We start from the raw sequence: 18,134 nt of genomic DNA, 5'->3' as shown, positions 1-18,134 counted from the left end.
TTGAAATGCCTTTTATATGCTGCTGTGAAATAGAGCTGTCAGGAATAGTAACTGGAGCACAATCTGCCACAGCTCCATTGTCACAATTAGAGTCCCTTAGAGACTGCATAGACTGTGGGGCTGACTGTCAGTGTCAAGCATCAGGTGGAAAATTGTTCTCTGCAGAGGGAATTAAAGTAAAGTCTCTATCAAAACGACTGCTACAGACAGAACAAGCCAACATTTGCATCTGTGGTTTTTCACATGACGAACAGCTCGATGCACAAAGAGGCAAATGTTCATCTATACAGAGAACAGATGCTACAACCAAATGTGTGGCTAAAAAAAGGTACAAAAACAGCAAGACTGGTTCTCATGTGCTGGTTAAAACGACAATCTAACAACAGATGAAATACTTTGATGAATCATGATCCACCTTAGAGAGTAAAAAACACAAACAAGAATATCAACATTTACACAGAAAGTGCCCATTTTTAATCATTTTTCTAAGTCTTCAAAACAAGTTGTTTTCCTAACTGATGAATCTTTGGAGCAGTTTCTGGGCTGTGATAATAACCAGCTGTTTTTTATGAATAAAAAAAATATTATTTCAATTCGTAGCTCCAGCTGTTTTGGGATTAATGAACTAGACTCATCAATGCTATTTGTTGCATTAAAAATTCAACTGTGTTCAGTTAAGACATCAACAAACTTAGGTAGAACAGAAATAAAAGCAATGAGCCATCAATAATTAGAATAGTTGCCATGTTTTCTTAGATGTCCATAAGGATGGGTACCTTTCACTTTTGAAACGATACAATACCGATGCCCGGTACCTGCCAGCTGGTATGGGTACTCAACGGTACCAATTGCCAGTACTTTTGTGTGTTTATGTGGTAATAGATACTTGTTTAACAAAATCAACCTTTTTCAATTTATCATATTTATTCTCAATGTATAAACTTGCAGTGCTGTGTTCACACTGCAAAAAACAAAATTTTATCAAGTGTTTTTGTCATAATTTATGTAAAAATTGCCTTGTTATACTTGATGAGCCATATTTACCTTGTAGGTCCAGAAAAGTGTCTTGTTTCCAGTTATTTTAAGACAATAATGAGGTTTGAATTGCTTGGAACAAGTTTAAAAAACTGCCAACAGAATAAGAAAAATTTGCTCAAAAATTTGCTTAAAACTAGAAAAATGTCTTAATACAAGAAACGTTTCTCTTGGTCAACTGGCAGATTTTTTCTCGACTTGTTACAAGAAATTTAGATCTCCTTTTTGTCTTGAGTAACTTGAAACAAGACACTTTTCTTGACTGGTCAGGTGAATGTGGCTCACACTCAGTCTAAAAAGATTTTTTTTTTACCGAAAAAAAAAAAAAAAAAAAACCACTTGATAAGAGTTCAGTTTTTTCAAGTGCATGTCCAGTATGGTAAATCACCTACTCTTCCACACCCTCACAGTCACAAGGATGCATTAAGGTACCAAAAAATGGTACCATTTGGTTTTATGTGAATCCATACTCAGCACTACAGACAGAATTTGGTTGGTGCCTATAAAAGTACATAATTCGGTACCCATCCTTAGATATCCACTAACAGACATAGCCAAAGACTGCCTTTAAACATTTAATATCACTTGGTTTCTGGACCAACCCTGCCTGGCGGCTAAAAAAAATTTGGTAGTTAAAAGAGGGAGGCCCTCTGGCTCAAAGGATTACTAAAGGAGATGCAGCCCACTCATGTATTACAATGTGTTGTGGATAAGCATATTAAACATGTGCGTCAGGCCTCTGCTCTGTGTGAAGATGGGTCCTTGTCGTGTCACGGGGACAAAGACTATTGTACAACTGAAGACGCTTTGAGGCGTCACAAGACAAAAGACTAACAGGAGAGGTTTCACATTCAAGGGCAGTGTGAAGGAGGACAACAGAACACATTCATGTTATATAAACAGCAAACATATATGAAAGCGTGCGAACTGTCAGAACTGAGAGGAAAAGCAGAGATCTGTGTTACAGACTGTGGACACTCTGGTTTTTAACACTCCAGTTGTCCAGTGTTTCTGTGTCTAGCCATCACTGTTAGCTTGCTGCACCACCTCTCTATCTCCCTCCTTTCTAATTGTAGTTTACCGTCTCTGGCTGCTTTCTTTGTTTCAGTTACAGTTTTTCTCTCGTATCCCTTTACAACAGTTGCCGCTTCCTTTGAAATGTCTCTAATTGCTTTGTTCTTTTTCTGTACATTTGCTTGCCTCAGCTATACTTCTCTTCATTCCCTGCGTGTGAAGAACAGAGGCATATTTAGACAGCTGAAATTTGGCAAAAGCTTCCCTTCATAGAAATAAAACTATAAAAACAATCGCTCAAGGCTACTACGTGCACCAAAATTCGCAAAGCATAACTACTGCATAAACATGTGATGGAAAAGGATGCAGTCCTGGACAAAATCAGCCTAAAGTTTCTTTTACACGGGTGCATAAAGGCCAAATGTGACGTCTGTCTGCCAATACATCCTGAACAGGAAGTTATTCTTTGTTGTTTCCAAACAACTAGAGCCAAATTCCTACCCAAAATGGCCTTGACGTGTCTAAAAAAAAAACAGGTAGGAACTGGCACCAGGCTTTAGGAAATAGTACTTGGTAGTGAGTGGATGACCCTTGGCGATCTCTCACTCATCATCAGGTCTTGTGGTTATTTTAAAGTGTGGGATATTCACAGCCCAGGATGGGGGAATGGCTGCTCCCATCCTGCCTTTCAAAAGCACGGAAGCAGGTTGGAAATTTATGTGGCTCGCACACTGTGGGAAGAAAGCTTTATTTACTGTGCAGAAACTTTCTGACATAATAGGGAAAAAACTCTTTAGGATTTATGAGTTCCACTAGCAGAAAACTTTTTAGGCACAAATTTCAGTGAATTCTGACACACAAAGATAATATTTAAAAAAAAATGAATCTGTGTAAATCATTTAAGTCCAGCAGTTCCTGTACTTTGTTCTGTGTCAGTGATAAGTCCGCTGTATGTGTTTAACAGTTAAGTACACACTCTGGGTTATGATCAGTGAGATAAAGTCTTAACATAATGAGAGGATTACATCCTGTGTGTGAGCTATCTCGAGATAAGAAAGCTAAAAATACTTCCGCCTGAAAACAAGAAGACGTGTCAGCCAGTTAATAGAAGTAAGGTGTTTTGTTGCTTAAAAATATCAATTTATCTGCTGGACATCAGCCAATACCTTTCAAAGACAATGTTATTAAGTTTTTGTTTTGATTGATTGATTGCAGGGTATACATTAACCTTTTTTCAGTGTTTTTATAATAGAAGTGTGTACGTGCGTGTGTTTTTGACTACTATATTTTGACTAGTTTAACAGTATGCTATTTTTTCTGTAATAAAAAATAAAATAGTACATCTTAAGAAACAGGGGTGTATTATTGTGATAAGAGCTTTAATAGCTGGCGTTCTGACTGAAATGTACTGCATTGTTTTGTTTTGTTTTTTTAAATTTAACTGAAAATAAGTTATGAACCATTTTAATCCAAAACCAGTTTTTTGTTGACAGCAGAATGAAATGAAAATGTACTCCCACCAATTTGAACACACACAAAGCAGTACTTGGTTAATGTTTTGATGCTCTACCAGGTAAATATGTGTCTTTCCTGCTGCTTCTGCCAATATCTCGGCCATTGACACCTAATGCATTTAATCCATTACATTTAGACAAGTTATTGCAGTTTAAAACTGATATTACAAACTTAAATAGCAACCTGACACCATGAAACGGCACTGAGCTTCATGGTCAATCATTTCCGTTTCCTCTGACTGTCTTTCACCGTGCCGTCTTCTGAACTTTGAAGCCTTTTAGCTATGTGTAGCAGTTATCTATTCAAAAACAGTAACACGGTGCAAAGGTTTTACACTTATTACGCTGTGAAGCTGAGGTTTTACAAGACCAACTCTATAAGGATCCTTTCTTTGAAATCAAATGTATTTGATAGTTTTCTATGTTTTTTAGGCTTTTTTTATTGTTTTTATTGATTTCACATTGTTTTTCTGCTTGCTTTTCAGAACTTGCTTCTTGTCTGCAGCCTGTGTGCCTTGTCGAGCACTTTTGGTTGCCTTAGGGTGGGATGTGTTCTATATAAATAAATTTGCTCGCCTGCCTTATCTCTCAACAAAGATGAAAATCCCAAATCAGGCTCTGTGACTAAAGTTCAGCTGGATTTAAAAACAAGTGTGCAGAGTGAAAGATAACTGCAGCAGTTATGAGGTGTGGTTGATCAGGGATTAAAGCTTGGTGACATGCTGAGGTTACTGGAAATGATGAAGAATATGACTCTGAACCGATGTCGACATGTAACAGGAGGAGGTGGCAGCTCACAGCTGATGCTGGGGACTAACACTTCTCAAGCTGGTGGTAAGAAGAAAAGGGTAAAATCGAGCACAGAAACCCAGGAGACAGAGGGAACAAAACATCCTCACAGGCTCTGCCTACTCAGGTGTTAAATACAGCCTTCAGCAAGTGACTGACAAATGGACTAAGTAAAATGACACAGACAGATTGCTGTTCTACTCGTCTTGTGAAAGGAAAAATGTGAACAGCAGTCTTGTCTACCTTGACCCAAATGTTAAGCATTGTTGCCTTGTAATACATGAACACAAAACATTTTTTTCCTAACAACATGGGACTGTTTTTGTCCATCCTAGTGCTTCTGTTGGAATGAAGATTTAAAAAAATATGTTCAAGGATGTGAACTGTAAAAACTGAAAAAAGATAGTAATAAATTACTAAAACAATGTTTCTGAACATTTAGTAAACAGGCTGCAAAAAACCCAACTGCAATGTTCAATCTGGCTGTGATTTGCATTTTAATTTCAATCATTCTCCTAGACGCACACTCTGAGGTGTTTCTTTCTGATTCAAGCGTGAACCAGATTTCAGTGCCGCTCTGAATGATTTGGCCTCGCCCTGGGGGTCAGAGCCGTATTCATGGAGCAGCCATTTTACACTCCATTAATAACATAATGAGGTGACCATGTAGTGCCCAACATGATCACTTAAACCCCTTAATGGTCAAGATTCCCAGCACAGATAGAGACTAGAAAGCAGCAGCTACGGCTTCACACTCATGGTCATTTGCACTTCTGTCACATGGCACCTGCTGCAGCCAAGAACTTAACCAAAGAGATCTCACAGGCGTTTTAGCTGGATTTATACTTAGAGAAGGACTCTGGGTGCTGGAGGAACCTAATACTGGGGTTTAAAGGTCAGTATATGAAGACAGGGTTGAGAATTATTAGACTAGCCTGTGCAGTTGCTGTATTTACATTACACGCTGACGTAGGCAGCTCTGAGTCGGAGTGGCTTCAACAAGTGATCATGGATAGAAGAATACAACTGAGATTTGAGACTGTGCAGGGTTCATGTTGTCTTTCATCTCAAAACTAGCATCGGTGACTAAAAAGAGACTAAACTAGTGACCAATCACAGTTGTTGCTGTCCCTATGTGGCATCTCTATGCATTGCTGTCGTCACCCTGAGGTGTACTTAGAATTTTGGGATGACACGTGCCGGCCACAGAGCAGCTTACAGTTCAGTGGACTGTGATTTGTCGAGGTCAGTCTATCAAAAACGGAATCACTCCCAGACTATTCAGGGTATATGCTAAAATCCTGGGGTTGATTTCAATAACTTTTAAAAACTTTTTCAAAAACCTTTAAAAAAGTTTTAAGACTTCATCGCAACTTTCAGTTGTTGTTGGCATCCACTTTTTAACAGTTGTAGTTTACATTTTTACAGAAATGATGTAAGCTACAGAGGAATAAAGCTTGAAAGAACAAATTAAACTAAAGGCAGGTTTATCGACACTCCCACAACATACAGGATACAGGAGTTATTCAAGGCCAACTTGCTGAAGAAAATGAGAAATTATTTAATCATTTTTAAAATTTAAGACATGTGCCGGAGATTGTGTGATTTGCTTTAATGTTGTATCTAATTTATCTTTATCAAACTAGAAATGACATTAATTTATAGCTGGTGTTTATACCGCTTACAATCGTTATTGTTGTATTTTATTGTCACTAGAGTCTTTATGTTTTTTTTTGTTTTTTTTTATTCTTTTTATTTCTGTATTTTTCTACTGACTCCATCTATTTCTGCTGTTAACACAACAATTTTCCAGTTTGGGATCAATAAAGTAACTCTATTCTTTTCAATTCTAGTCTATTCTATTTTAGAACTTAATCGGCTGAATGTTGAATGTCCCAATCAGGGGACAGTTGCAAGGAGGAAAATAAATATTCATGGATATTTTTTGGGTCAAAGCTTGAATACCTATGAAACTTAATACCTCATAAAACCACAATTAAGACTTTTTAATACTTTTTAAGGGCCTTAATTTTACCAAAATTGATTTATCAACTTTTAATACTTTTTAAGACCCTGCGGACACCCTGCTATTGGAAGGACTCTTTTGGGAACAAGTATCTCACTATTTTGACATTTGACTCAAGTCTAATGAGAATCCACACATAAATATAGAGTGAAGAAGCTCAGAAATTTTTAAGCCAAGTCAGAGTCTGAACCTGTATTAATAATAGAACAATGTCTAAATTTCTCTCCAATAAAAAATATTTTCAGGGTCCACCATGACATGTCACTAAAGCGTATATTAAACTCAGAAGGAGTCCAAAGCTTTAAAAGTACAAATTATTTTCAGACAAAGAATAGTTTGCTGTTGTCTGGTTCAGAGTCAAAGACAAAAAGTATCAACAGATACTTTTGGTGTAAAATGAAGCAAAAGCAAGTAATTTAGCTAAAATAAGATTCTTCATCATCAGCACTACAGTCGATAAAACCGTCACATACCAAATGTTGGCTTATTTCATTTCATCATAACTCAGTCTTACATTTTTACAGCTGACAAGCAAACACACTTGGGATAGGGTCCCATCAGTGGTCCAAGCTGGGGTTTGATGTACAGGATACTGTGGTGACTCGGTCAGCAGGGGGTTGGATGTCAGTGGTCACACCAGCCAATAAAAACAACCATTCGTCTGAACTTTGTGGTAGCCCTGATACTAAAACTGATCCTCTGTTTCAGCACTCAGTGATCCGGCAGTCGCTTTTATCCAAGTGAGGAGCCGAAAACCAGCCAACGTGATAAAGGGGATCTAACTTTGAGCACATGTGTGTCAAAGTGTCAGTGAGTTGAGTGGTGACCAGCATTTGTTTTTTCTGAGATTTCAGTTTATCTGTTTTACACCACGGTAGGATAAGTCAATGCTGAATCCCATGATCTTTTTCATTTATCGATTTATCTACTGTTGCATATTTCCCTGAATTAAATCTGGAAACATTTACTCACCATGGAGTTGAGCTGGATACCTACTTGTTCTTTCAAGCAAGTGCATTCATAGACACAAGCCTAACCTAATACACTGACTTAAAATGTCACAACAGCCCTCTAATCAAAGCACCACTAATTACACCTTACGGTAAGACAATCTTTAAAGGAAATGTCTCTACATTACCTGAGCTGCGTTCTGTGTTTTCAGGTTATTTTCTTTCTTCAGTAGCATGGCTCTGGCTATATTGCTGGTATTGTTTGGATAAACACTGTCCTCAGGAGAGCTAGCAGGGATTAATAGCTAGATTTTACTCTCACCTGCAACTATTATTATTCCTCCTCAGTCCTTACAATCAGGTGTTTTTGTACTTTTTCCCATGATCCTGCCAAGACTGCCATATGCTGGATAAGCCTTGTGTTAAATATTCAAAAAGCCTCCCTGTTAATGTTCTTTGAGAGAGATGAGCTGGTAAGGGAATAACAGAGGATCTGAGCACTGGCAACATGAGTCACCAGCAGTAGTTAAAATACAACTACATCTAAATGTGTTTTTTGTGAGACTTTGAATCACTAAAAAAAATGCACTTCATGCGCACACTGTTCAATTTTAACTGTACACTTAAGATAAATATCACTGCGCATACTACAAGCTTAGAGGGCACTTATTTTTTTTACCTCTCTGTTGTGTCACTGCAGGAACACAGACAGAACAACTTCAGCTCTATTTTCACCATATCCTTACAGCATGATATTTATTAATCCATTCATAACTGCTCAGGTCTCAAGGCAGCTTGATCTACAACCGCTGACCGAGCCAGTTGCTAGGAGCTACAGGAAAAAGATAATCTCTTTATCTATATGTTCTGAAGGAAACTAGTACTCATAACAGCTTGTTCTCTGCAGGTTTCATCTCCAGCTCAAAGAACACACATCCACCTGTTCCACCTTAACATTACGTGAACACCCACCAAAATGAAACCAGAGCACTCTCTCCATTTAGTGACCAGGCAACAGTGAAGCAGCAGCCGCTGTTACATGGACAGAATCAAAACATGTCAAGGAAAGATTAAAGCACAGTGAAAGTGACAGAAATCAATCCAGACACACACACGCACACACACTTCAAACACAGCACATCCCTGCCGTTCCCTGCACAACAGATAGCAGCGTGTGTTTCCTTACCGTGTAAAACCCAATCCTGCACAAGGCAAGGGAGAGCTGCATGTGCTCCGACATTGTGCTCAGCAACAAGCGTAACCCCCAGCAACAAACAAGCCAAGCCTCTGGAGTAAGTGAATGGATGGAGGAGGATCAGAAGCAAAACAGCGTCAGGTCATCAACATGGGTCCAGCCCTTTGTCATCTCACTGTCAGCAGCTCAAAAGGTCCATTTCTTTGGTGAGCAGAGCTTTACAGCAGGGTTTTATGAGGACGTAGAGGAGCAAGACCAGCAGGAAGGTGGTTTTTTGTTTACTCCTCAAATTCTTCAAAGATAAAAAAAACTACAGCCACGAGGATCAGTCGACAGACACAAGCTTGAGATTAGTTTGTGAGAATCTCTACAAAGAGATTAAGCGCTCAGTGACAACTAGGGATCGAGAATAAGACTACAAATTGGATTAGTCACCATTACCCGCCCACACACTACTGTACGCACAGTTTCATGAGGTATGAAACCCTTGCTCTCGATGTACATGGAGGGAGGAAGACTTGGACCACTTGAGTTCACAGTGGCCAAGGGGATTTAAACAACTGTTGTGGGAAGCTTTGTCTGGAGTTGGTCTGTTCATGCAGAAAGGTGAGTCACGTTCAGATCGGCTGCTTTGGTCTGACCACCTGTCTAGTAATAGTTGCTGACACACTGCACATACACACTCACACACAATACTGTAACATAATAGGGCTGCTTTAAAACTTATAACATCAACAGGTAGCTAAGATTTAAAGTCAAATACAGCTTTTCAAGACTGAAGGCATCACTGAACTGTGCGCAACACCAAATAATGTTTTGAGGGGCAGTTGTAGCAACTGGTTTAAAGTTGGATTCCTTATGGTGTGTTTGCAGCAACTAAAGTTTGAAAATAGAGAATCAACACAAGGACAGGTCCCTTCTGTCACTTGCCATTTCCTCACAAAATATAGTTTTACATACCAGTTTCAACATGTGGTCCACCGACTTTTTAGGAACTAAGCCGTATGCAAATAATTCCAGAGCAAGTCAGCCAGTGGCTATATATAGTACATTGTAGCTCTGTTTTTTACCAATTGATGAAATACAACAAATTTTAGATAATGAAGAATGAGATTTTTAAAAATCTGAATGTATGTTTCATATTAAAAATGTGGACAAAAAATGTTTGGCTCTGTAGAAATGGCCCAGAAGATACATCATTTTTCTGTCCAGCTATTTTGTACTTTTTTAAACTGGAAACAAAAAGGATGAGACACTCATCTGCTATCTAAGCGTAAAAGAAAAAGAACATTGGCTTATGCTGTGAGACAAACATTGCGTCAGGAGCAAGGTTATAATAGTTAACAAAACTAAAAAGGAAAACTAAAATTTAAAATACATTGTAGTTAACTCAAACTAATAAAAACTAGAAAAGAAAACAAAAATGATAAGTAAACTAAAACTGTATCTTGTGTTCACAAAACTAACTGAAAATAACCAGAATTAAAGACAAAATGTCCTTAGTTATAGTTTTTGACAATATTAATAGCCTTTAGGATTTAAATTAATCCAACGCACTTTCCCAACCAATTTTACGACAGTTTTCAGCAGTTGTCAGCGCCATACGGCACCATCACAGCGACGTACTAGGACGTGCTTGTTTACTGCACTTACTGGCTGTGTGCTGTCCTGCAACAAAACGTAGAGGAGCAATGAATCAGAGCATCTGTAATAGTTTAATTTCATGTGAGTCTGACTTTATTGTTACAGAGTCCAAGTTTCTAATTATTAAAGCTCATATTAAATTGTTTTATATAATTTATGTATTTATTATTTCTATTTAATTCATGTTAAAATTATTTTATATAATTCATGTTTATATTTTTATATTAAGTTTATATTATTTTCTCGTGTTTAAGGCAGCAGCCAACAGTTCAGTATCAGCATTGACTGAGCAGTGAGCACTATGTTGGACATGAAAATAAACAATATGACAAAATATTTACTCTGACCTTTTTGAATCCTGCCCCTGGTTAATAAGGTATGAAAAAACTAAAACTAAACTAAATCTAAGCCTTGTTGCAAAAATTAAACTAAATAAAAACTAAAATGCTCGCTCCAAAACTAACTAAAACTAAACTGTAATGGGAAAAAAAAATCAAACCTAACTAAAACTAAACTATAATGAAAAATCCAAAACTATTTAAACCTTGGTCAGGAGCAAAATGGAGCTGCATTAGACTCTACATCATAACAGAATTCATATTCAACACTTGTAGGAAGTAATTCTTTAAGAATTATTGTATGTTATGGTTGAACCTATTATCATCACAAAAAAATGATGGTGACTCATATTTGTTGTGCTGCTTGGATTTTATCACATATACACTGTACGACAGTATAATGAAATAATGTAGAACTGTTCACACTGATTCATGTTTTCAATCCCATAAGTGATGTAGTTTTTCATTTTACAAAACATTTCTGTTAAAAAAAAAAAACATTTTAGTTAAAAAAACTGCTGAAAAAAAATAAAATGTAGGGATGCAAGATGTTATCGGCACAATATCGGTATCGGCTGATAAAAGCTTAAAAACACATTTATCGGTATCGGCAGATATGAAAATTTCTGCCGATATGCACAGCCGATAAGGTGCTATTCAGTTAGCATTATTATTATTTTCCATCTGGAAAATAAGCTCCTTTAATGAAATGTAGCACTTCATTTATTTGCACTGCAGAGCTCTGTGTCTGTCACCAGGTTGTTACAGTAGCTCTAAAATAATCAAATGCAACTTGGTTATGTTTAAAAATGCATTGTACATTTAAAGTTCATGTGATCTAAAGAAATTATTTTTCTGTATTTCAATACTGAATGTCTTGAGTTTGAAAAAATAATACATTTCTTATTTATGGTAAAATCAAATTTTTTTTGTCTTGTTTTATGTGTGTTTCTTACAAATAAGACCTTCACAATAAGAGTTACATATAAATTTCAGTACAGGATAGACTTAGCTTTCTTTACAGTGAAAAAAAAACAAACTTTTGATTATCGGTATCGGTCAAAAGGGGTTTCGATATATTGGCATATCGGATATCGGTAAAAATCCATTATCGTGCATATTTGAAATCAAGATTTTATTTAAAACTCAAAAACTCCAACTTGATGCCCCCCAAGTTGTCACTCCCAAATCAAAAGCTCTTGTTTGTTAACAGGTTAAAAACCAGAGCATTTGAGTGACTTTGTGGCATATTTGTTAGACATTATCTTTTTTTAAAAAGAAAGTTAAAAACAAAATAAGGAAGGGAGTGTTATAAATAAAAAAACAGTTAAAACGTGAATATATTCTCGTGAAATTAAATAAGAGAGAAACTACAAGTCCAGCTCTAGAGGAGTACATTCATTCCACAATGGGTTTAGATAATATACTTTGCTGTGAAAGCATTAAGACGCTGATAAAGCTCTGCTTATCAAGCCACGCCTGCTTATAGCTTTTATAGATGCACAACTATTCAAATAAAACAACCTAGGGATGTTTTGTATTCTTTTATATTTGATCATCCAGTCTGGAAATGCAATGAGAGTGGAAAGCAAAGGAAATGAAATGCAATAAAAAATGGGAAAACAGTCCACTAATGCCTCCTTTAAGTGGTGGTCCATAAAGCTATGTGGACGCTGATACAAAAGGAGCTTAAAGTGCCTGTGCCTGATCATGATAACAGCTTTATAAAATCCCATAAATACTCCCTTATCTCCCACTGTAACACTGATGTAGCTCCAGCACAAGATGCTGACTCACTAGCACTCTCCACAGACACCAGGGAATCACTGCAATGAGCCAGCAAGCAGACAAAAACATGGCTGACCTGCTGCTAGCAGGTTCACATCAGGGGCTTGGGTTCAGGAATGCAGTAGTGCTCAGAAAGGTATTTCACCTTACAGCTTGGGGCCAAACTCCTCAATAAAAAAGGCCAGTTTGAGAAACCAGACCAGCTTGACCAAACTCGAGGTTAATATCAAATCACATCCATTCAAACTGCAACCTGAGTAAACCTGCTAAAGGAGAAAGTCAATGATTAACCTATATCCTTCCACATATAAAAGTACACGCTGATTGTTTGTGGGATTGGTGGTTGTGTTCATACAATAGGTTATTTTTGGAGACCAGCAGCAGTGAGGTGTGGAACACGGTCAGGTAGGGGACACCACTGAGAGGAAAAGTACACCAGCCTTGTATCCCATATAAGCTAACAAGCTGTATTCAGATGCTGCCAAGAACTTCCCATCAGCTCTCTTCCTCTGTGTTCAGTGGTGAGAAGTCGATCTGCTACTGCCTGCTGTGAGTGTCCTTGAAAGGGAGATCTGCTCTGAAGTCAGCTGAAAGCACATGCAAGCTTTGGCTGGAACCACTTCTTCTCATAAAGTACAGATCTTTTCTGCATTATGTGTTCACAATGAGAGGCTGGATGGCCAAATAGTTTATAGATACACAACATGACAGCAGCATCTCTGGTTTGATTCAGGCTGGGGACTTTTGTCACATGCCAGGCCTCTCTTCTTTCCCTTCATTTCCTGTCTGTCTCTCTGCTGTCTGCCACAAAAGAAGCAGAGAGATCCAGCTAAAAAAATGTACTTGGAAATGCACAGCCTATTGTAAGATAGCGTCACCAGGTGTTAAAATGCTTTCACTTTAGTTTTACATATAGGCTAATCAGGGGAACTATCACATTACATTTACAGTTTCATGATTTTTGCACTTGAGGCTACTTTTTTATAGAGAAGATGTCAAGCTAACAAACTGCAGATAAAAAATTGAGAAGTTTTAATCATTTTTAACTGTTCTTTACAAGATCTGTGTCCCAAGAATTCTACATTTTCATAAATTTCTTAAACAACCCCTTTGAAAAGATTTCAAAAGGAGGTGCAAATGTATATTTAACCCTTTGTAAACAGTTAACAGGTGCCAGGCTACCAGGGGGAAAGCAGGTGTTTAGTCAGCCATTTAGGTGAAACTATTTATAGTCATGCAAGCTGAATTACTGTCATCTTACTTGATGCCTGCTGTATGTATTCTAGGGCTGCAGCTATGGAATATTTTAGTATTCGAGTACCCACTGAAAATCCCATCGATCACTCGAGTAATCAGATAAAATACATTTTTATTTAGTTAAAGAGCAGTTATTTTCATATGAAAATTTTTCTCTTTAAGAAATAGAATTTTCTGATAGAGCATGTCAGTAAGAGCACTTGCTTTGGTAGCTCCAAAATTTGCAAACACACTTTGACACATTTTTTGTGCCTTGTACATCTCATCAAATGTTGCGGACCCAAATGAATGACCCATTAGTCTCCAAACTCCAGCAAAGAAGCTAGATTTGTTGCTAGTTGCTATTTTGTATAAGAGGTAGCTTGAGGGGTCTGAAAACACTCTTAATATGGCCTCAGCTCTATTTGAAATACCACTCTTTGATCTTTTTTGAAATTAAACGATTCCTCAAGGCAGAGAAAATTACTTGAGTACTTTTTTGTAATCTAGTACCTCGAATCATTCGAGAAATCGTTTCAGCTCTAATGTATTCTTTTTAGAAATATTGTGAATCTTGGATCATCTTGGATAAAATGTTACTATTAGCATGCAAGTAATGTTAGCAACACTTAAGCATCATCATGGACAATACAGAAGATAGGTAAGGGGTTGAGGATAATGTGCATCAGCTGTGAAGTATCCAGCATCCAAGCTGGAAAGTGTTTGAAGAGATGGAACTGTTTGACTGAAAAGATAACAAAATTTAAGGTGTAAAAGTTAAACTGTTTCAGAAAATTACCTTTTATTTGTGACATTTCATCATAGCAGGTTAAATGGAGGTGTGGTCCAGTTTGTTAGCAAAAGAGACGTGTCCCACACCCATCACACCACACAACCCTTTCACGGTCTGTGGCTGGTAGTCGATGTTTGATATAAAAATCGAGCACAGTTGTTGTTCTATATCTGTGAAAGTCTGTCATGAAGACATATACACAGCACATACCTATTTAAAAATGGCATACTGTTCATAAGACCAAAACAAGTTAGGGTCAAAGAGTTGGCCACACGATGCATTTGTAATTTGGGAAGATTGTTTCATGGCTACAGCTAACCTAGCACTAAATTCCTCTGTAGTGCAGCCCTGTGTGGCTGTTTTTAACACCATGCTGACTGTTCAGGAAGACAGTCCTTCAACACACAGCAGCTCCTGGTTGAATCCGTCTCCAGTGGCAGCCAAACAGTCATAATTTAAACCACAGTTATTACCGAGCTGTGCAATAATGATATGCTTTCATTCCTGCTTAACCCAAATACTCTTTTACCTCTTAGTTGATCTCAAACCTTACCCAGCAGGAAGAGCAAGAGAAAAACCAAGAGCATTTTTTTAATTAAGGAGAAAAGTTTTTATTAATTCATATAAAGAGGGAAGACAAAGTTTTGGGTTGTGTTTTGTGCCAGGTCTCCAGTGTTTCACAGCATGTAAGGAGGCCTTGCGCCTGTTGAGAGTGTGACCTAAAAGCACAGGGCTCCAGCAGTCTGCGGAGTTACAGCTGTGCTTTCCACAGAAAACTATTTGTCACACAAAGTCTTAAATCCTCCTGCAGGTTAGTTAGATTTATTTCCTACTCAGAATGCAGAGGGACTAAATATGGTCAAAAACTAAACCAAACATGTGAGTGATGTGCACGCAGATTATGGAAAAGAAAAGAGCTCAGAGAATGACATTGTTTTCTAACATCTTGAGTCACAAGTGTCCTCCTTTAGACAACAACCCCTCATGTGTTTACCTTTGATACCAGAAACTGTGTACTAACATTGGCTGGGATTACACAATTAGTCATGTACTCTATGAATGCACCACTTTGTTTTCCTTTTGTTCCACATAGGATTTGTGACTCCAAGGCAGGAAGTCAAAGACTATCTCAACTTACATCAGTCTGTAAAAGTATAACACAACTATTCTGGTGCCAATTGAAGGAAAGGACCTTGTTAGTCGATCCAAGAACTGTCCTGAAGAAGCCAAAGTTCGAAGTTCTTCTTAGGTCTCACATCTTGGGAGGCCCACTGTAAACAAGCTGATAACACTGGGTGGGCAAGTCCCTCTTCATTTCACACTGTCACTCTGTCCCCCCTACCAGAAATGACCAGCACAATGTCTGTGAACTATTTTTTCCTCTGGCTTTATAAATTCCCAGGGAAAGCTTTCAGTTACAGCTTCCTCTCTATTGTTACACTTTTTCAGCAGCACCCATCCCATCCCTACAATGTGGGCAAAGGCCCAAAAGCCATAATCTCCCAGACCAAAACTGGTGCAGTTGCCTGGACAGCAATGATTCTTTCTCGTCACAATTATTAATAAAAGCATAAACAAAGTAGTGCAGTTGTATAGTCTCACGTCAGAGTAGCCTCGACAGCACACAGTACAGCTTGAATCAGAGTAAACAGCAGTGAGTTTGGAGAAGTAATAATGAATTGCCACATAACACAGCTGACATGGTGTAGCTAGATGGCTAGCTGTTTCACATATAAACAGAGGGGGGTCTGGGTCAACCAGTTAGACCTTGTTCACACAACACTGATAGGCAAATGCTACAGGCTAGAGCTGACACATTAGCACAAAACAACAACCGATACTTCAGCTGGTTTATTGTAAATAATAACACACCCGAAAGACTGGTTAGGAGTCCAAACGGTAACAAAACACACGTTAAAAGTAGTCTTTAATAAGAATAGGCTACACAACAGGACTTTGTTCATTTACTCACCAGATAATCCATGTACTATCGCTGACCAGTCACTGCAGCACGAACTGGCTTTGTAGTAATCCCGTTTTTGCTTCAATGTGTCCAAAATTCACTGAATTTGACCACACGTCGCTTTGTATTCCCCGCCTTCGTCAGCCACAGCAACATAAAAAGCAGCCTTTGGTTGGGTTTAAAAGCAGGATTTTTCGCCGTCTTCTTCGCCAGTACGACCAGCCTGAGTGCACCAACGACTGAATTTGTTTGTAACGGCAGGGGCAACAGGTTTCGTGTATATTTTCTGAATACAGAAGCCCCTCGTCCACCGGCTGACTTCCAGTTTTATCAGACAATTATCAGTTGAGTGTTTGGTTGAGGAAACTGGCGAAGCCTACAACGCTACGTCACGCACGTCGTCGTGCGCACGTAGCGTGGTCACATGACCAAACACATGGTGGCTATTTTCATTCTTAGTGGATTCCTTTCTCAAACGGGATTTTAGTTTGGTTCGAGTTTTAGACGATTTAATGTATTTTTTATCTTCAATAATAGAAACGATCAAGGGGTCTAATATGTTAAAAAAAATGTTATCCATAGCAAAAGCACATGTTTAGTCTCAGATTGCAGTAATAATGAGTTAAGTACATCTGTGTATCAATTGTGTAACACAAAACAGATCAAAAAATTGAAACCCTAACATATCCCAGGGCTTGGATGGACACAGATTTTTAGGAGAAGAAAAAATACCAGAACATTCTATCTAATTCCAATTCAATATATCTCAAGCTTTACATTTTATGAAAATTAAACCTAAGTTGTCCCTTGAAGGAAGTTGTTAATATTATTTCAAAATTATGTCATATTCGTGAAGGATTCTGAAATTAGGATTTAACAATATATTTAGGATTGTACTAGTTGTTTCAAATTGTATTGCATCTTGATAACTCTGTTAAACCCATACTAATTCTGTTTGACTCCTTGAATTAGTAAACCAACACCAGACTGAGATTAAGACCACAAGCCCCCATGCACATGCATTTTTCCACATTATAAAGCTTGCAGCAGCTCAAAATGCAGCTGCCTCTGACGTAATCCATTACACAATACATAATGAATGAAAGTGGATGACACAGTTTGTACAAACACATTTCAAAGTCAAAGCCTAGTTCCTCTGAAGCACGAAGGCCTGACCACACATGTTACAAATACAAGAATCTGGATGAGGAAGAGATATGCATTTTTTTCTTCTTCTCTCTGAAAAGGGGCTCTAAAAAGACATTTTAACTGACACTGACAAGCCTTTGAGTATATTATTAGTAATGCAGCACCAAGGAAAAAAGCTAGTTTGTGTAATATGACTTCAAGTCTGCACAGGCAACCATCAATTTAATTTAGAGCCACACATGATGAGACCAACTTAACAAGACAACATATAACATGTTAGACATCAAAAGGGAACCCAGACAAAACAATAAAAAGAATATCATCTTCCTGATTGGAGAAAGTGTATGAATCACAAATCTGCTAATGTGATGCAAGCTGCACACTGAAGTAATCCTGCTCCCTGGAGACCACACTCCTCTTTAATATTTCATATGCCGTGCTATAAAGGAATCTCCCTGAACGCTGTGAAGAGGAGGATGAACTGGATGTTCTCTGCAGAGCTGTGACAGGTATGGAGGATGCTGAGAAGACATTGGAGGACTTATTGCATTTACCAGTGGTATGCAGAAAATTCAAGCGTGTATGAACTGAATATGGTAGTGTTTACCTCCTTCAGGCTCAAGCCTCCTCCAAGTCCAATGTGAGAGGGGAGACCTCTGGTGGCCTTGAGTAAAATTCCAAAGTGTTTTTTTTTCCAAGC

General features: G+C 38.0%; 1 protein-coding gene across 2 annotated transcripts in view; it reads right to left on the bottom strand.

Moving 5' to 3' along the window:
- The window catches only part of LOC141790338 (ADP-ribosylation factor-like protein 15), a 97,165-nt gene extending 80,487 nt beyond the window's left edge, over positions 1-16,678 (bottom strand). The window contains exon 1 of one of the 2 annotated variants that reach the window (XM_074670158.1): positions 16,295-16,678. In XM_074670158.1, the coding sequence (XP_074526259.1) occupies positions 16,295-16,306 (12 nt within the window). In that variant the 5' untranslated portion in view covers positions 16,307-16,678. Of the gene's footprint in view, positions 1-8,514; positions 8,716-16,294 lie in introns of those variants that run through there. The other variant, XM_074670157.1, reaches the window with a different exon arrangement.
- Positions 16,679-18,134: the final 1,456 nt, after the last annotated feature.

This window comes from Halichoeres trimaculatus, unplaced genomic scaffold (genome assembly GCF_033239565.1).
Source record: "Halichoeres trimaculatus isolate MK-OKI-2021-1 unplaced genomic scaffold, fHalTri1.1 fHalTri1_scaffold_5, whole genome shotgun sequence".
Lineage (NCBI taxonomy): Eukaryota > Metazoa > Chordata > Actinopteri > Labriformes > Labridae > Halichoeres > Halichoeres trimaculatus.
The sequence above is the reverse complement of the archived record's forward strand: the minus strand, read 5'-3'. Positions and strand labels throughout refer to the sequence as shown.